Source organism: Meles meles, chromosome 18 (assembly GCF_922984935.1).
Source record: "Meles meles chromosome 18, mMelMel3.1 paternal haplotype, whole genome shotgun sequence".
In the NCBI taxonomy this organism is placed as follows: Eukaryota; Metazoa; Chordata; class Mammalia; order Carnivora; family Mustelidae; genus Meles; species Meles meles.
The window spans coordinates 38,671,422-38,691,012 of record NC_060083.1 but is presented as its reverse complement, the minus strand read 5'-3'; the positions used below and the strand labels follow the sequence as shown (position 1 = coordinate 38,691,012).

The 19,591-nt window shown below is 54.8% G+C and overlaps 2 protein-coding genes across 5 annotated transcripts in view; one reads left to right on the top strand and one right to left on the bottom strand.

Moving 5' to 3' along the window:
* ACSF2 (acyl-CoA synthetase family member 2) overlaps positions 1–19,591 on the top strand; it is a 34,345-nt gene that overhangs the window by 12,641 nt on the left and 2,113 nt on the right. For 3 of the 4 annotated variants that reach the window (XM_045984824.1, XM_045984828.1, XM_045984826.1), the window contains 10 exons: positions 8,805–9,000; positions 9,355–9,483; positions 9,733–9,786; positions 10,098–10,216; positions 10,334–10,499; positions 11,052–11,147; positions 11,294–11,451; positions 11,748–11,839; positions 12,098–12,174; positions 18,707–18,814. In XM_045984824.1, coding sequence (XP_045840780.1) covers positions 8,805–9,000; positions 9,355–9,483; positions 9,733–9,786; positions 10,098–10,216; positions 10,334–10,499; positions 11,052–11,147; positions 11,294–11,451; positions 11,748–11,839; positions 12,098–12,174; positions 18,707–18,814 — 1,195 coding nt within the window. The remainder of the gene's footprint in view (positions 1–8,804; positions 9,001–9,354; positions 9,484–9,732; positions 9,787–10,097; positions 10,217–10,333; positions 10,500–11,051; positions 11,148–11,293; positions 11,452–11,747; positions 11,840–12,097; positions 12,175–18,706; positions 18,815–19,591) is intronic. The other variant, XM_045984825.1, reaches the window with a different exon arrangement.
* On the bottom strand, positions 12,610–18,698 carry CHAD (chondroadherin). The gene is made up of 4 exons (XM_045984829.1): positions 15,788–18,698; positions 13,769–13,932; positions 13,356–13,501; positions 12,610–13,129 (listed from the first exon to the last, which is right to left on the bottom strand). Exons 1-3 carry the CDS (start codon positions 16,559–16,561, stop codon positions 13,360–13,362), a joined length of 1,080 nt encoding a protein of 359 aa, XP_045840785.1. The 5' UTR covers positions 16,562–18,698; the 3' UTR covers positions 12,610–13,129; positions 13,356–13,359.

Below are 19,591 nucleotides of genomic sequence, written 5' to 3'. Positions count from 1 at the left end.
GCAAAGAGTAGGTCTCTCCCTCCCTCCCCGCCCTTTCTCTCCCTGCAAATACACACACGCAGTATACACACCATACACCAGACATATACACACACCAAACACACATACCACACACCACACACACATACACACATACACCACACGCACAAGCACCGCACACATACACCACACGCCAGACACACACACCAAACACACCATACACCACACACACATGCACACACAAGCACCACATGTGAGATACACACCACACACACACCACACACCACACACCATACCACACAGACACCACATACCACACATACCACACCACTCACACCACACACACACACCCACACCCCCAAGCACCAAGCACCATACACACACCACACACTAGACACACACGTACCACACATCCCATAGTTTTTTGCCACCCCTTGAAAATAAGTTGCAGACATTACAATATCAATATTTTCTACTTGTGTTGATCTCTTGGGAAACAAACGCCTCATGGTTGTTCTGCTCTGATTTGTGAGGCGGACATCTTGCCCGATGCTTACCTGCCACACGTCGTCCTTCTTCCTTGAGTGTGTAGCAGGTCTGTGTTTCACGTGTCATTGCCATTCGGTCTGTTTTTGTGGAAAGTTCTCTGTGATCGAATGATGAGGCCCTGTTAATTAACTTGTAACTTGTACTGCAGCATCTTGAACATTTGCTTAACCTCGCCCTCAATTTTCTCCACTTGTAAGACAAGGACAAAAGTGCTGGGGAGGATTTCCCTGAGGAAACCGGCAGGAGGGCCTTGCAAGGTGGGGTGTTGCTGTGCTCTTTCTGCCTTTAGGTCACATATCCTGTGGGACATTTACCCGGCGCTGCCCTTCCCCACTGACAGTGCCCATCTTTTTCATAAATCAGAATCACCATGCTCCCGACTTGTCTTAAAAATCTCTACGGAGGGGCGCCTGGGTGTCTCAGTGGGTTAAACCCTCTGCCTTTGACTCAGGTCATGATCTCAGGATCCTGGGATCAAGCCCCACATGGGGCTCTCTGCTCAGCAGGGAGCCTGCTTCCCCCTCTTTCTCTCTGCCTGCTTCTCTGCTTACTTGTGATCTCTCTTGCTGTCAAATAAATAAATAAAATCTTTTAAAAAAATCTCTACAGACATTCCTTTTTTTTTTTTTTTTTTTTAAGATTTATTCATTCAGGGGCACCTGGGTGGCTCAGTGGGTTAAAGCCTCTGCCTTCGGCTCAGGTCATGATCCCAGCATCCTGGGATCGAGCCCCGCATCGGGCTCTCTGCTCAGTGGAGAGCCTGCTTCCCTTCCTCTCTCTCTCTGCCTGCCTCTCTGCCTGCTTGTGATCTCTGTCTGTCAAATAAATAAATAAAATTTAAAAAAAAAAAAAAAAAGATTTATTCATTCAGGGGCACCTGGGTGGTTCCGTGGGTTAAAGCCTCTGCCTTCGGCTCAGGTCATGATCCCGGGGTCCTGGGATCGAGCCCCGCATTGGGCTCTCTGCTTGGTGGGGAGCCTGTTTCCCTGTCTCTCTGCCTGCCTCTCTGCCTACTTGTGATCTCTGTCTGTCAAATAAATAAATAAAATCTTTAATAAAAAAAAGATTTATTCATTCATTTGAGAAAGAGACACACAGAGAGAGCACGGACAGGGAGGAGAGGCAGAGGGAGAGTGAGAAGCAGACTCCCTGCTGAGCTGGCAGCCCTACGTGGGACCCAATCCACCACCTGGAGGTCATGACCTGAGCTGGAGGCACAGGTTAACCATCTGAGCTTCCAGGCGCCTCCCCACAGACATTTCTAGAAATGACATTGAAAGCAGATGGTTATCCAGTGGTTCTGATTTTCCTCTGGGGCCATATTCCAGTTGGGGGCAACCTTCTGGACCACAGCCTTGCGTCCAGTAAGCCATATTCTAAACAACAAGCAATATGTCATGCGCTGCTCTGTGCTCCTGAACCGGGGCGGGGTGCACATCCATGTATGAGATGGGTTGGTTGGGCCAATAGTCACAGTGTCCCGTGAATGGTACAGAGGGCACACACACTGCTTTCCCATCTGCCAGCGTTCTCAGGAAGGAAAACTCTGCTGCATTCAGAAAGGAGATTCTTTCTTTCTTTGAGTAATTTGTAGAACAGAGATCACCAACAGATGTGTCTGCTAGGCTTGCCCAGCATGAGTTATCAAGGGATGGATGGATTTTGCACAGAAGTGACACAGGCTGTTTTTATTTTTTGTGGCAAAGTGGCAAATAGAGGACACAATCTGTCACTGAATACAGTTTACGAATTATGAGTGAAGCAACACTAGCTTAAGCCGTAGGAGAGTTTTCTTTTAAACTCTGTACCGAAGTACATTGTGGGTTTAGCAAAGGGCACATAGGTTAAGTGCTTCCTTGGTGACTTTTTGATAAAATATACATGCCCATATAACCAGTACCCAGATGGCCACTCTCCGATCTCCATCAGCGTAGATTACTTTTGACTGTTTTGTACGTAGAAATGGAATCCTACAGTATATACCTTTTTCTATCTGGTTCCTTTAACTTTTTTTTTTTTTTGATGACTTTCTTTCATATTGTTGGGTATAGTCATGGTTCATTTGCTGTTGCTATTGTATAACCCCGTTCTCCTGTGGATGGGTTGGGTGGTTTCCATATTGGAGATAACACAAAAATCCTTATACCTGTCTTTTGGTGAGCGCATGTCTGAATTCTGTTGGGTATATGATTTGGAGTGGGATTATTCACATTGTTTTTTTAAAGTATCCAGTTCAGTAGTTTTTAGTGCAGTCACGGGTATGTGCAAGAATCACCACATTCAGTTTTAGAACATTTTCCTCACCTCAAAGAGAAGGTCCATACCGTTAGCTATCGCCTCTGTATTCTTCCTTCCCCTCAGCCCTAAGCAATCATGTAATCTACTTTTTGTCTCTATAGATTTGCCTATCTGAACATTTCATATGCATGGAATTTTACCATATGTGTCTTTCTGTGTCTGGCTTCTTTTGCTTGTAATATTTTCAGGGTTTATCCATGTCGTAGTGGGTATTACTACTTCATTTCCTTTTCATGGCCAAATAATATTCCACTGAATGGATCATCCCCATTTTGTTTATCCATCCATCTGTTGCTGGAACCACTGGGCTGTTTTCATCTTTGGCTGTTTTGTGAATAGAATTGCTATGAACATTTATGCACAAGTCTGCATTTGAGTACCTGTTTTCAATTTTGGGGGTGTCAACACCTAGGGACAGAATTACTGGGTCATAAACTCTACATTTAACTTTTTGGAGAAACACCAAACTGGTTTCCACATTGGCTGTGCCATTTTACATTCCCCCTGGTAATACCCAAGGGTTCCAGTTTCTGCACATGCTCACCAGCACTTGTTATTTTGTTTTTGGTTTTTTGTTTTTGTTTTTGTTTGGTTTATTCTAACCTTCCAAGTGTGTGTAATGTTGTAGCTCACCATTCCTTTTGTTTGTATTTCATGTGCTTGTGGACCATATATCTTCTTTGGAAAAATGTCTATTCAGTGTTTCACTCATTTGTAAATGGGCCGTTATGTGCATTATTTATAATTCACTCATTTGGTGATTCCACTGAGAACCTCTTACATTCCAGTCACTGTGATGCACTGGGGATAGAACCGTGAACACTTTAGTTACTAACAATAAAACATCAAGAGAATTCTTCTTTTTTTTTTTTTTTAAGATTTCATTTATTTATCTGAGAGAGAGAGAGTGAGAAATCTTGAGAGGGAAGAAGGTCAGAGGGAGACGCAGACGCCCCATGGAGCAGGGAGCCCGATGCAGGACTCGATCCCAGGACTCCAGGATTACAACCTGAACCGAAGGCAGTTGCCTAACCAACTGAGCCACCCAGGCATCCCACATCAAGAGAATTCTTAAAAAACAAACAAACAAACAAACAAAAAAACCCAAACCCTTGTTTCCTGGCAGCAGATGTCAGCCTGAATTCTCAAGTGCCAACTCTCTGAGGGGATCTTTAGGTGGGGTTTCATCTCCAGTTCCTGGCTCCCGCGTGTCTGATTTATATGTTCTACAATACCCAACCCAAGTAGCTGAAAGCTTCACTAAACATTGAGAGTAGTCTCTCCTTAACCATGGGAGATACGTTCCAGGAGCCCGGTGGATGCCTAAAAACCACAGCTAGTACCGAAGCCTGTATGTACAAAGCTTTTTCCTATCCATACATACTGATGATGAAGTTTAATTTATAAATTGGGCACATAAGAGATTAACAATAACCGAATAATTATAACAATATACTATAACAAAAATTAGGTGAATGTGGTCTCTCTCTCTCTCTCAAATATACTCACCCTTCTGTGATGACGTGAGACGATAAAATGCCTACGTGATGAGTTGAAGCGAGTGAATGACATCGACATGTGACGTAACGTGAGACTACTGCTGACCGTCTGACTGTCTGACCGTCTGACCTCATGTCAGAAGGTGGCTCCTCTGCTTAACCGTGGGTAGCTGCAGAAGAGGGGAGGACTCTTGGACTTTAGTTCTTTGAGTTGGGAACCATAGGAACTGCTGGCTCTCTTCCAACTCCGTAAGCTTCCCAGCCAAATTAAAATAATGAGAATAATAATAACAAACAAAAACCACTTGTCCCCTAAGCTAATCTCTATTGTCTTTTTCAGAGTTAGGTGGAATGTTTGCCACTTTGTTTAAGAACAGAAAAGCAGTGGCTTCCTCCTTTTGCATGTCTGGGGCATGTTTGAGGAAGGAGGAAGTAGAATCCACTGTTTGTGCTTGGGGTTTTGAAACAATGGGCGGTTCTCACATCTATGAGCAAAGTGCATTCATCCGAGTTTCTGGGTCTCTTAAGTCCTTTGGATGAGCCACCTGTGTCTGCTTCAGTCCTGCCCTGCTCCAATTCCTGTTTCTTGACGTCAATTAATAAACAGTTGTGGAAAATACAAAATGGAGATTCGACAATCTGGGGGATACGCCCAAAGCCTGGAGAACAGAATCGCCCACGCACTTCTTTCTCCCTGAATTGTGTGCAGCTGACGGGTGGTCCTCGGCTGCAGAACCAGCTACTGCCAGCCCAAGCGGACCACTTGGCCTCTTTGCACTCCACTCTCTTTTACCTGGAGAATGGGAGTTCACGCTTCCCACCTGCACTCCTTAGGATTTGCCTAGAATATGTCAGAGAAACCCACTCTCACTGTGGCTTCAAGGAGATGGGAGTTTGTTTTTTTTTTCTGGGAGACAGCCAGCCCATGGCAGCACGGTATGCCTTGCTGTCGACATCGGCTCTGCGGTGTCCAAGCTCACCAGGTGGCCCAAGATGGCTGCCATTCTCTTCCTGTCACAGATGATATTCCAGCCAGTGAAGGACAAAGAAAAGATGCCCCTTCCCGGGAAGGAAAGTTGCACATGTACCTCTCTGTAGATCTCCCTGGGCAAACCACCTGTGAGGGAAACTTGGGAATGTGGTCTGGGGTCCCCATGGCCATGGCCAGTGAACACCCCAAGGGTGCTTTATTAAGGACAAGGGCCTACTGGGGGCCTTTGTCACAGCACCTATCAGAGCTGCCGAGAAGATAAGGGATGTAACACACATGACAACTGAAATGGGCTTCTTTTTTTTGTTGGTTTTTTTTTGTTTGTTTTTTAAAGATTTTATTTATTTACTTGACAGACAGAGATCACAAGCAGGCAGAGAGGGAGGCAGGGGGGGGGGAAGCAGGCTCCCCACTGAGCAGAGAGCCCAATGTGGGGCTCAATCCCAGGACCTGAGATCACGACCTGAGCTGAAGGCAGAGGCTTAGCCCACTGAGCCACCCAGGTGCCCCTGAAATGGGCTTCTTTTCTGTTTTTTGTTTTGTTTTGTTTAGCGGAAATTAGAGGGGCAGGGAGAGGTTGTACATAAATCAACCTGTTGACTTACTAGCTAGAATTTCCAGGAGGCTACTGTCTGGTCCGAAATCCACAGTGAATGAGTAGAAACCCAGGTTCCGAACTAAAGAGGCTGCCTGGTCACTGTGAGAATAAGAGAAAGCCTGTTGTCAGGCTCTGTTGACAGCAAAGCCATTCAGGTGGCTGAGATCTGCCCTTGGCCGCCTCCTGATCCCGATGCTGGGCTAGGCGAGGCCGCCTGCCAGGACTTCGAGGGCCCCAGTCATAACTGAATATGGAAAATGCGGGTATATTAGGATGTGCCAGTTGTAAGCAAATCAAAGCAAATTTATCTTTTTTGCTCATGTATTAGACTCCACGTATAAGCGAAATCATGCAGTTTGTCTCTCTGCGTAACTTAACATCACGTCCTCCAGCTTCATCCTCGTTACAAATGGAATTTGGCTTTTCTTTTCCCCCAAAACTGGCTTAAATTTAAAGAGGGAGTGTATTGTCTTTTGGTAGTGAAAAGTCCAGAGGAAGGTAGACATCCCATGCGTCTGGGCCTGGGGATTCAAAGCCTCACGATGAAGTCTATGGCTGTGTCTTCCTGTCTCTGTCTCTATGTCTCTCTCCCTGCTTAACCCTGTGTTCAGTTTGTCCCTAAGCCAGGTTCTCTCCACGTGCTTGTTCTTACAACCATCGCTTTGGCAAACCCCAAGAAAAAGAGCATGCCTTTTTCAGTGGGCAAACATGCACGCCCTCAACTACATGTCTGTGAGGTAGGGATTTGGGGTATGCAGTCTCTTTTGAGGTGACCACTGAGCGACCATTGGGAATCTGCTCAACAACTCATTAGGTTATCAGCTTGTGGGTGATGGGTGTGGGCCTTACAGGACCGCAGAGTCCTGCTGTCTGGGCTGTTTTCTGCCCCAACTCACCTGCAGGAACCACGTGGCCTAGGTGACTCACCATGACCCTTTCAACCTGGTCGGGGCAGCTGGATGGCTCAGTCAGTTAAGCGTCCAACTCTTGATCTCAGCTCTGGTCTTGACCTCGGGGTCATGAGTTCAAGCGCCACACTGGGCTCCACCCTAGGCAAGGAGCCTACTTAAAAAAAAAAAGAAAAGAAAGAGGGACGTCTGGGTAGTTCAGTCAGTTAAATGTCTGCCTTCAGCTCAGGTCATGATCCCAGGGTCCTGGGATTGAGCTCAGCATCAGGCTCCTTGCTGAGCAGGAAGCCTGCTTCTCCCTCTGTCTGCTGTTCCCCCTGCCTGTGCTCGCGCTCTCTCTCTGACCACCAAAAAAAAAAAAAAAAAAAAGATTTAAAAAACATTTGAAGGAAGAAGAAATTAACTAGGTCATTTAGATAATATCCCCTTTCGGGGCACCTGGGTGTCTCAGTGGGTTAAAGCCTCTGCCTTGGGCTCAGGTCATGATCTCAGGGTCCTGGAATGCAACCCTGAATCAGGTTCTCTGCTCAGCGGGGAGCCTGCTTCCTCCTTTCTCTCTCTCTCTGCCTTCCTCTCTGCCTACTTGTGATCTCTGTCTGTCAAATAAATAAATAAAATCTTAAAAAAAAAAATAGAAGATAATATCCCCTTTCACCTGAGAATAACCAGCGGATCCAATCCTTAAACTAGTCCTAGGTGGGGAAGCTGAGGCCTAGAGAGGAAAATCCCTGCGTCTTTACTTGGATTCTCCAGAGAACAAGGACTGTAGGTGGTTTATAGTGCTGGGAGGCAGAAGTGAGGGGAAAGAGACCGGAAGAGAAGCAGGCATAGAGCGTGTTACGGAAGTCGCAGCCAAGGCAGCAAGGGCCTTACCCACCAGGACCTCTGATACCTCCCAAATATGTCCAGCTGCAGAAGGGGAGAACTTAAGCCCCCCGAGCAGACAGAATCCCAAGGAACTGTCCCAGTGGCAGAAACCACAGATGCTCCATGAAGGTGACAGGGGACACCGAAGGTGTCTGTGGCAGGTGCCCATCCCGCCAGCAGCATACCTGGGATGAGACCCCAGACACTCCCTGCCACCCCATCTCCAATCTCAGGCTGGTGGTCACCTAATCCCCACCAAGCTGCCGGGGGTGTTCCCACTGTGGAACTCCTCCTCATCTTCCTGGTCCAAAACGGCAGCCAGGCCAAGCAGCCACCCCACCAGCCTGCCTTGTGGCCTGCCTCCTGGAAGAGGGCAGCAGGCTCCTCTCCCATTTAGGGGGAAGCCCCATTTTGCTCCCCTATGCCCTGCATACCTGGTTCTTCCCAGAAATTCTCCCCCACAAGACCCAGGCAGTCAGTCAACAGAAGATACACATGGTCTTTCTGGCACAGCAGCTGGAATGGTCACCGCTGTCCCGCAGGCCCCACGCCGCACCCTCTCTGATGGGAACAGGGTCTGAGGCCTGTTGTGCTCCTCGCTGCCCACCAGCCAAGGCCTCAGCAGGAGCCCGGCCCCTGTCACCCAGAGGGGCCGGTGAGCACAGGGAGGCCTAAGCCCATCATGTGATACTTTTACTTCTGGGGGCCTTTTCTGCTTTTGTTTTTTAAAATAATTAATAGTTCAGGGATGCTTGGGTGGCTCAGTTGGTTAAGCGGCTGCCTTCGGCTCAGGTCATGATCCCAGCGTCCTGGGATCAAGTCCCACATCGGGCTCCTTGCTCAGCAGGGAGCCTGCTTCTCTCTGTCTCTGCCTGCCACTCTGTCTGCCTGTGCTCGTGCTCTCTCTCTCTGACAAATAAATAAATAAAATCTTAAAAAAAAAAAAGTAAAAAAAAAAAATTCGTAGTTCAGTTGTTTTTGTTTTTGAGTACAGTTTGAGAGTTATAGAATAGCCAAGCCTTTCTCTTGGGCCTGGGGTCCTGGGCGGGGGGGTGGTTTCTCTAACAGCCCCTCCCCTGTCCCTGCCTGACATCATAGAGCCCATCTCTCCACAGCTCCAGAGAGACAGATGTCACCGTCCCCCTGCCCATTGGAGGCTTCAGCTACATCCAGGGCTTCACAAGCGATAGTCTTCTCCACAAGACTGTGGGGCAGTGCCTAGAAGCCATAGCACAGAGGTTCCCTGACAGAGAGGCCTTGGTCGTGTCCCAGGAAAACATCAGGATGACCTTTGCCCAGCTCAAGGAGGAGGTGGGTCCTGGTCTGAACCCCAAAGGTGGGCAGGTGCTGGGGGCAGGTGGAACTGCAGGGACAGTGGCAGGCTGTGGGGGTGGGGTGTGTGTGGCTGGGGCTGCCTGAGGACGGGGCAGGGGGTGGGCTGAGGCAGAAGAGGCCACCTGCCCCTGATGTCCCCTGTACCGCTCCCTCCTGGGATACTTGTGAACTCTGCGGAGCTCCAGGCCCACGGAGGCCTGGGAATCTGCCCATCCCCTCATTCTCACTGGGATCTGATGGCAATCCCTGGGCCAAGGGCAGAGGTGGGAGTCACGGGCTCCTTCCTGCTCACCTGCCTCTCACTTCTTGTGCTCTATCTGTTTACACCAGGTGGACAAAGCTGCTTCTGGGCTCCTGAGTCTTGGTCTCCGCAAGGGCGACAGGCTGGGCATGTGGGGACCCAACTCCTATGCATGGGTGCTCATACAGCTGGCCACTGCCCAGGCGGGCATCATTCTGGTGAGCAGGGCCTTGACCAACATAGCTGAGTGTATAGAGGTGCATAATTCAGGGGGATGCCCCCGCTCCTCGGCCCCCAAAACCACCAGAAGGTAGGCTTTCTTCTGAAGCCCACCAAGGAGGCTCCGGAAGTGTAGGGCACTGCCTCTGACTTCATGATGTTTCTGTGCCTCCTACGAATGGAGGGGCAGGGAGAGGGGCAGGGTTGAGGCAAGATACTGACTGACATCCCCTCGCTGTCTCCACCAGGTGTCGGTGAACCCAGCCTATCAGGTTATGGAACTAGAGTATGCCCTCAAGAAGGTAGGACCCTCTCCTTGGGGAGGGGCCTGGCCAGCCCTGCCAGATGGGGTGGGGGGTCAGGGAGGGCCTGCACAGGTGGGGGACCCCCCAGAGTCTATCCTTCCTTAGAGGGTGGGAGGTGGTTAGTTAGACGCGAGGCTGGTGTGTGTGTTGAATGGGGCATGTGTGTTTGTCGGGATGGTGGTGGATGGGTGAGGCGGTGTGTGTGAGAGAGAGAGAGAGAGAGAGAGTAATGGCTAGAACTACTCAGAGCCCCCGCCTGGAGTTCCCCGCTGACCATGCTGCGGGGGGGCACGGCTCCATCCCCACAGGTAGGCTGCAAAGCCCTCGCTTTCCCCAAGCAATTCAAGAGCCAGCAATACTATCAAATCTTGAAGCAGATCTGTCCAGAGTTGGAGAAGGCCGAGCCAGGGGCCTTGAACAGTCAGAGGTGAGAGTATCCCACGTTGGGAAGGGCGCATGGTGTGGCCCCCCCGGCCCCCGCACCCCTGCGGATGAGGTTCGTGTCTGCCCAGGCTCTGATTCTCGCCACCCTCCCTACTCGCAGGCTCCCAGATCTGACCACGGTCATCTCGGTGGATGACCCTCTGCCGGGGACCCTGCTCCTGAAGGAGGTGGTGGCGGCCGGAGGTGAAGAGCGGCATCGGGCCCGGCTCCAGTACAGCCAGCAGTTCCTGTCTTGCCACGACCCCATCAACATCCAGTTCACCTCGGTAGGGCAAAGGCCTCCAGGCCCCGCGCCCCGGCTGGCTTCCCCCTGCCCACCCTGGCAACAATTGCCCGAGATGGAGGAGATGGCCGTGGAGGTTCAGAGGGCAGACACTCTTCTGGGGCCGGCCCTAGCTGTCCTCTCTGCCCTGGAAAAGCGTCGGCCACTGGCGTCCTTGTCACATGCTCCCTCCCCTTGTCTTCTCGTTGTCAGCACAGGGCCAGACGCACTGGGCCACCACAGGCCCGAGCTGATAGATCCGCCTCCCCGTTTAGCTGATGAGGAAACTGAGGCCTGGGGTGGGAATCTGCTGGTGGGCCACAGAGTCCTCTGAGCTGCTCTGTGAGTGGCTTACTCTGCCCATCTCTGCGTCCCGACACCCGGCACAGAGCGGGAGCGTGCTGAACCTTTGTGAATGCGTGGTCAGTGAATGAATGGATCTGGGGCAATAGTCCCCGTCTCCCGACGCCCCGTTCCACGGCTCTCCCACCCGGGGCCCAGAGTGGGGAAGGAGATGGGGAGCAGGAGGCCAGGCATCACCTGCTTGTCTTAACAGGGGACGACAGGCAGACCCAAGGGGGCCACCCTCTCCCACTACAACATTGTCAACAACTCCAACCTGATAGGGAAACGGCTTAAGTTGCACCTGAAGGTGAGGGGCCTCGCCCAGGCCTGAGAGGGGGTGGGGGGCGCTTGTGGGGCGGGAGGTACTTGTGGGGCTCCCCCTGCTGGCTGGATGAACTGGTTCCTGGGCCTTTGGGCTCCAGGATAGAACCTGCTTCCCGCCTCCCTCTCCAGAAACCTGAGGAGATACGGATGGTCTTGCCCAGCCCCTTGTACCACTGTCTGGGGTCTGTGGGGGGCACAATGGTGAGCCTGACGCATGGCACCACCCTCATCCTATCCTCTCCGACCTTTGATGGCAAGAAGGTGCTGGAGACCATCAGCAAAGAGAGGTGGGCATCAGTGGACAGCCCCCCTTCTCAGGGGCTGATGACACCCTCCTATTCCTGACTCCTGGGCCCTGATCCCTTTTTGGAGAGGTCTCCTCGCTTCAGCCCAGAGAGATGGAGACCAGGGGTAGCAGAGGACTCCCAGGGGAGGACCAGTTCCTGCCTCAGAGCTTTTCCTTGTTTTCCCACTTATGCAGCCTCGGCCCTTACTGCAGGTTCAGGGTGGGATGGGTGAGAAGAGGGAGTTCCCTTCCCCTTCCCAGCCTGATTTTGAGACCCCCCCCCCCCACTTTACACAGAGGCTCCTTCCTGTATGGCACCCCCACAATGTTCGTGGACATTCTGAACCAGCCAGACTTCTCCAGTTATGACATCTCGTCCATGCGTGGAGGTGGGATAGGGCCAAGGGTGGCCAGGCCAGGATTGGTCTTTTATTTAGGGGCAATGAGATCACTGTAGAAAAGTGGGTGGGTGGGAGGCAAATACTTAGCATCCCTGGACACCAGCCCAAGGCCAGCTTCCATCTGTAGGAGTAAGTCCAGGGTCAAGGGTGAGAGGGGAGTGTTCTTCTCTAGAAGGAGCTACAGGGGAAGGGAGTCCACTGGGCCTGGAGAAGCGGGGAGCTGTGTCAGTCCTCTCTCTGATTCAGGTGTGATTGGTGGGGCCCCTGCACACCCAGAGCTGATCCGATCCATGATTGACAAGCTGAACATGAAGGAAATGGTGGTGAGTGGAAGGAGGCTGGGCTGCGGCTATGGGCAGGGCGCAGGCTGGGCTGGGGTGAGAACAGACTGGTGGGTATGGGGATGGGTTCAGGCCAGATCTCCACGGAACACCCTCTCAGCTGGTCCTCATTCCAGAAAGCAGATGTGAGAAAGTCTGACCTCCAGTAGCTGGTGAATCATAGAAATAGGTGACAGGGGGCCACCTGGGTGGCTCCATCGGTTAAGAGTCTGCTTCCGCTCAGGTCATGATCCCAGAGTTCTGGGATCGAGTCCTGCATTGGGCTCCCTGCTCAGGGGGAGCCTGCTTCTCCCTCTGCCCCTCCCCCCAGCTCATGCACGCTCGCTCCCCAGCTCATGCACGCTCGCTCGCTGGCTCTCTCGCGCAAAAATAAATAAATAAAATCTTTTTAAAAAATAGGTGACCGGGGAGTAAATATTACACGTACATAAATTTATATTTATGAAAATCTGGGAAAGAAGTGCAGCATGGGAGGGTATGCGGCAAAGCACCAGTGTCCTGCTAGAGTGTCCTGGCAAGTGGGGGGGCCGGGTGGCTGGCGGAATTGGGGTATGGGCTTATAGACTCTTTTGGGAACAAGGGGTGGGGCAAGGATCTGATGTTTGTTTCCAAATGGAAAGGGAAGCAGAGGGAATGAAGATTCTGGAAGTCCGGCCATCCCAATGGCCACCCTGTTTTGGTTCTGAAGCACTTGGGGTCTTGGCAACAGCTCCTCTGAGAGGAGCCGTGATGTGGGGCCAGGTGTGTTGGAGCTCTGTCAGGTGGACCTGGGTTCGTGCTGGAGCACCCGAGTCCCCCTGCCAGGACGTGTCTAGATTTGGACAGCTCTGTGTGCCAGCAGAGGCTGTGGGGAGAAGGTGGGGGTCAGAGGTGGGAAGGTCAGTAGTTTCTCCAGCTGAAGGCAGAGGCCGGTCACCAGGACCGGCTGGGTCAGGACCTGTAGTGAGGCAGAGTTTGGTGTCAGGAGCCCAACAATCCAGACAAGGCTTGCAGAGGATGGTGGGAGTCCCAGGCAGTGTTATTTTCCCCCTTAGAGGGGAGCCCAGCCCTCCCCTCCTCTCTCTACACAAATGGGGGGTCTGCATGCCCCTCTGTGGGGACATCCTCCTCCCTTGCTGGAATCTCCGAGAAGGGAACGGGGAACCTGCCCACTTGTCCCCCACCTGTTCAATGGCGGCCAGCTTTCTTGGACCTCTTAGTGGGGAACTTGCAGCTGCGGAAAGCGTCCGTGTCACGGATATGCTGGCCTTTGAACTTGGCGGGCGAGGCACAAGTGGCATCAGGGCGGGAAGTCTTGACTTCCAGCCACCTAGAGAGACAGAGTCGCTGGACTTGGGGGACAGATATGGGAGTGCAGAGGGAGGGGACGGCAAGCCGGGGGCCAGGATGGACTTATCTATAGAGTGGCCTGGAACAGTCATCTTCAACGTGACAAACTCCTAGGCTCCCGCACCTACTAGGTAGCAGATCTAGGACATATGGCCCAGATGTTTCCGTGCAGGGCCAGGGTATCTCCGCTCTGTCCCCTGAGAGTGGGTTCCGGAGTGGGGGCCATGAGAAGGGGTGTGGTTCTCACCTCCGAAGACCCCGGAGCTGGCAGGTACACTTCCAGGGGTTGTTGGTAAGGGTGAGGGTCTCTAGGCTGTCGAAGGGGAAGTTGGAGGGCAGCTGGTTCAAGCGGTTATTCTCCAGGTGGATGTGTTTCAGGGTGGTCACACCCAGGAAGGCACCGTCGGAGAACTGGGGAGTGAGGCGGACAGGAGTGAGCACCCCAGCCCGAGCCAGGGTCCAGCCTCTCCCAGCACTATGGTCCCAGAGGACAGGGTCCTTCCCTGGACAGAACCAGTGGCTCGGCGAGGAGTTTCAGCATGTCTAGGTTCTCTCCGATGATCTAATCTGTACAACCCCCTATTGACATAGGTGCCGGTGTTTCCAAAATGCAGATGGGGTACCGGGCAGGGAGGGGGGAGCATCAAGTCTCTTGCCCAGGGTCACACTAGCGAGTAAACAGTAGCTGCAGGACCACACCCAGCTCCTCTTCCCCTGGCACCATGCTCCTTACACAAACACTGGGACCGGGGAGGCAGCCAGCGTTTGGCTCCAGCGGCCCAAGTTGGCAACTGGTGAAGCTGGTCTGTGTTTGGTGGGATGGGCAATGAGCCCAGGCTCCCTGCAGCCCCAGGGTCCTGGGACTTCCCCTGACTCTGTCCTCACTGCTCCCTCCCCCACTGCTTGCCAGAGGCTATTTGTGGAGTCTCCTTGGTGGGGCCTTTGGCCAGGCTGGATGGCTCCAGAGGAAACATTCTATTGGGGCCCCCATCTTGGCCCAGGCATCACAGTCCTGCCTGGCCTTCCCTGCCCCAGATCAGTCCCTGCTGTCCTGCTCTGCTCCCCACTAAAAGCCCACTCTGGCACTGGTGGGCCACGGGGAACCCTGACTTTATCTCTGGAGGGGCCGGGGCTGAAGATGGGCAGGCTCCATCCACCCAGACAAAGTTTGGCAGCCATCCAGGTATGGTTCTGCCCTCGTCCCTGTGCCTGTGACTCAGGGAGGGGTGTGCAGTTCCCTGGAACAAGACCGCTCTGGTGACAGTCTTCTACACCTTACCCTGGTCCCCGCCCAGCCTCTTGGCGGAAGCCCCTGTACCAGAGTGATTTTCCAGTCCCAAGGAGGGATTCTGCCCCAACCCAGGCAGCTCCACCTGGGTATCACAAGCACAAAGGACTGAGCAAAGCTGTAGCCAGGAGATGGGTCTGGTGATCAGGGCGGCCAAAGAGTTGTCAGTGGTCTAGGGAACACTGAGGCACAGCCAGTCTTCTCCACAGGGAGACACCTGGAGTCTTGTGCCAAAGGCTGACAGTGCTCTGTGGCTCTCGCCTTTGCCCCTTCACAGAGCCCCTGAGTGCCATTCCTGCACCCTGGGGAAGCCCCTGTTTCCTGGGCCCCCTTCAGTAGAAATGGACCTGGGAATGCAGTGGGGTGTGGATGTGTGTGAGCAGGGGGAGAGGGAGGACATTCACCAGAGCCTCTGGGGGACATGGAGGAGGTCTTCTTCCTGGGGCTGTTTGCTTTCCCCTCATGCCCTGGCCCCCCACCCCACCTCAGCACGCACAGACACCCCCCCCCCCACGAAGAACAGGGTCTCTTTGTGGGCCTGATCTGCCCAGCTCCTCTGGTAAGCTTCTCAATAAACAAACCTTCCTTTATGGGGCGGTAGGATTACTGGAGACAAGAAAAACACAGCAGAGGAGGGATGGAAGGCCCAACAGGAAGAGGGGGCTCCTACCCACAGCAGGGGGGTTCGGGAGCACTGGACATGCCTCCCAGGGGCCACCGCTGGGGCAAGGTCAGTCTATAAGTAGGAGCCCTTGGAGGGCAGGGGCTGAGACTGGGGACAGGGAGAGCGGGGCAGGATTTAGGGTGGGCATGAGGCCCGATGAGGGACAGAGGCGGCTGAGCGGCTCGCCTTGGAGACAGCCAGAGAGACAGAAGCAATGTTAGGGGGGAAGGGATGGTGCCCAGCTGTGGCCCCAGATCCGCGGGGCCCCTTGGCGGAAGAGGAGTGGGAGCGGAGCTCGGCGGCCAGCGGCTCACCTTCTCCAGGTTGGTGTCGTCCAGCCACAGGGTCTCCAGGTACCTGCCGAAAGACTGGAAGGCATTGTCAGGAATGCTTTTCAGGGGGTTGTGGGACAGCTTCAGCTCCTCCACCACCCGTAGCTTGCTGAGAGCCGCCGAGGGGTAGCTGGACAGCTGGTTGCCATCCAGGTAGAACTTGGCGAGGTTCTCTACGTCGTCCAGAGCGCCGGGCTGCAGTGAGCTGAGGGCGTTTCCAGACAGGTAGAGCCAGCGCAGGTCCTTGGCGCCCTGGAAGGCGCCGGCGCGCAACTCCCGAATCTTATTGTTACTGAGCTGCAGGATGAAAAGGTTGACCAGCGGGGAGAGCAGCCCCCGGGGCAGCTCGGTCACCTTGTTGTGGTCCAGGTAGAGGTAGGTGAGCTCGGTCAGGTCGTCGAAGGCGCCCGCACGCAGCACGCGGATGTCGTTGTGGGACAGGTACAGGTAGATGAGCTGCTTGAGGCCCCGGAAGGCGCCGGCCGCCACCTCGCGGATCTGGCAGTGCTGCAGGTGCAGCGACACGAGGTTCGGCATGGCCCGGAACGAGTTGGCCGCCAGCACCGGGAAGTTGTTGCGCTGCAGGTTGAGCAGCTTGGTCTTCTCGGACACCTTGGGGATCTTCTGCAGCCCCACCTTGTCGCAGATGACGTGCTGCAAGTCGCTGTGGCAGTGGCAGTTCTGGGGGCAGGCAGCCAGGGCCGGCAACAGGCCGGCCAGGAGGCCGAGGCTGAGCAAGAGCATCGGTTGGGCCATGGCCAGGGACACCTGGGGCCGGGGCCTGGGTGGCAGCGGCGGCGGGGCACGGGCAGCGGCAAGTCCTCGGCACTCTGGGCTCCGGGCCCTCTTTATACGGTGGCCCTGACCGCAGCCTGCAGACGGAGCCAGCTCCTACGTGGAGCATCCAGGCCACCGGGCTTAACTCCCTCCCGACCGGAGATGCGCCCCCGCCCTCTACGGGGAGGGGCGGGGCCCTGCCCCCAGCTGGCGACCGTGCGGGTGCGGGTCCGTGACCCCCCCCCGAGCGTCGTCCCCAAGTCCCAGCACCCTTTCTCCCTGCGCTCAGATCCTGCCTCCCTCCCAACCCCCCCACCTCCTTTCCCCATCCTTTGGGGGCTGAGGGTGCGGGTGCATCCAGAGCCCGGAGTTTACACTGGAGAGAGGAGGCGTTCCCGAACTGACTTGTTTGCTCCAGTTCGAGCCCCCATGGCACCCCCCCCCCCCCATGCACACTCGGCGCTGCGCCCTGGCCCGGGGGAGGGAGGAAGCGGGACTGGACAGCCGGACGCGAGTCTCGCCGCGGTCGGCAGGCCGGCGGCGCTTTAATGGCACTTTTGTGGGGCGCGCGCTGAGCTTGAGAGCCGCGCTAGCGGCGGGCTCCCCCTTCCGGCTGGACAGCGGGCCAACCCGAAGGAGATGGGGGCCCCTTCCCTGCCGCAGGGGCTGCTCTCTGGCCCCTCTCCCCCAGCCCAGGGCTTGAGTTTCTGTCCCCTGCACTCCTATCCCGGTTTTCCGCGGTTGAAGGCTAACCTGAAATGTGGAAACGGGCAGGGAGTGGGGGGCGTCCCTCAGAACTCGCAGAGACATCTGAAGACCGCAGGCACCGGGTGGGGACAACTGAACGGGTACAGTCGCACCATTTCCCCCTCCCCACCAGTCTCCCCGCCCTTCGTCTCCCTAAAATACCTCCCTCTCCTCATCCCCACCCCCAGTGGTCAGGACCTGCCCCTGAGGGGTCTCTCAGGGTGGCGGCCAGAGTGGCGCCAAGGTGTACTTGGCAGAGGCCACACCTGGGCAGTGGCCCCAGGGCTATGGGTTGGGGGGGTCAGATCCTGGCTACCAGGGTCCAGCCCTGGATGGCTCTGGTCCTGTGGGCAGCCCTGCCCCGGCTGACCAGGTCTCTGTGTGTCCACTTGCCAGCCACCGTGTCCGGATTCCTGTGGAAAGTGGAGGGGAGGCAGGCAGGGTCTGAGCTCTGGGCTGCAGGGTAGGGGTTGTTGTCTTTGTTTGAGAGGGGGGAGGGGCAAGGCCAGCCCTCCCACCCACAGTGTGCCAGCTAACACAGAGGAAACTGGGAGAGGCTGGGAGGTGGAGGATGGTCAAAGGTCTGTTGTCTTTGCTGATCAGGAGCCTAGAATACAGGGTAGCTAGCCCAGCTCCCAAGCTCCTTTTACCCATTGCCTGGGGGGGGGGGGGGGGGGGGGCGGATCATAGTTGGCTCAGAACATTCTCTGGTGGTATTTAGGCTCCTCCAAGGCTGGCTTCTGGTTTTCTGCTGATCAGGACGTTCCAACCACTGGAAGTGTTGGGTGGGGAGGGTGCTACTGGCTTTTAAACACTCGATTTGGCCACATTCTAATTTTGATGGAAGTAAACTTACAGGAAACTCTCCAAAGCTGGGGGATCATCTACCCCAAGCCCAGGCATTGTCCCCCGGTTTCGGGTAGGTGAGTGGGTTGTATCTTCACAGGTCCCAGCTGGGCCCAGGCAGTCTGGCTTTCTCACCAAGTTTATGAGACCTTCAGTTTGGAAGGGAAGGGGCAGGGGATGTTGTGGTGTGAGAGCAGGAAGGGGGTGCGAAAACAGCCTGGGCCTGAGGGAGAGAAGGCTGGGGCATCGGTAACCCAGGGAGCCATGGGCTCAGGCCCATGGCTGCTCCAGGAAGCGGAGAGACAGCGCTGGCTAGAAAAGAATGGTTTCCCTGCTCTCGATTTTAATTCAGACCTGGGGCCCCTGCTTGTCGAGCTCACTCCTGTGCCTCTGTCTCCGGATCCCTGACCTCTGCCCAGATGCCCCATTTCCCACCACTCCTCCCGGGTTCCTTCCCATTCCCCTAGGGTAGCTCGCCCTCCCCTCTGCAGTCTTGGGGCTCCCTCCAAACACCATTTCCCGATCCTCTAGGTGGCTTACGGAACCACGGAGAATAGTCCTGTGACCTTCCTGAACTTACCCGAGGACACTGTGGAGCAGAAGACAGAAAGTGTGGGCAGAATTATGCCTCACACAGAGGTGAGCCCCCAGCCCTTCAGATCCCACCGCCCATCACTCAGCTAAGGCGCATCCCCTGGGGACGTGTATTGCCTTCACTTAGAGACCCCCCACCCCAGCTGCAGGGTCCTCCTCGGGCCTGGCCTAGGGCTCTTTCAGTGGGCTGAGGCCTGAGAGGGAAGAGCTGGGGCATTGGCTGAACTCCGCAGCCTCCCTTCCTGTCTGAGGTGTGTTTTTGCCAAGCCCCACTGTCTGTCTCAGGGCGGCCAGGACAGCCTCAACGAGGAGCCAGAGCACAGCGATTTTTCCTACACAGCTCTTTCTCTCCCACTTGCCTTCCCCTGCCCCGCCCCGCCTTCCGCAGAGCTCCTCCATTTGCTTGGCATAAACACTCCAATTCCCAAGCAGCCTGTCCCTCCGAGGGCCCCTTGCACCTTGAGGGCTGACCCAGAGCACCTCTCCCTCTGAAATGCCCAGCCGTGGCTCCTTGCCTGCCCCAACATGGGTGCTTGAGGCCAGCCGGTGCCTGGTTTCCCCTGGCCCCGCTGGGGTCACTGCCCACACAGCCCTTCTCTGGAGGCTCGCCACAGTCCTGGTGCAGACCTCTCCTGCCCGCTCCTTGGAGTGAGTGCGCAGCGACATCAGCCCCTTCCCAGGGGCCTGACTGCCTCACTGCCACTCGCTGGGATGCCCACCCGCAAGACAGACAGGGGCAGGCAGAGTTCTCCCCATTTCTCAGATACAGACCCCGAGGCACACAGACTAGGCTTTTCTTGCACGTTGGCTGTGGCTCCTTTC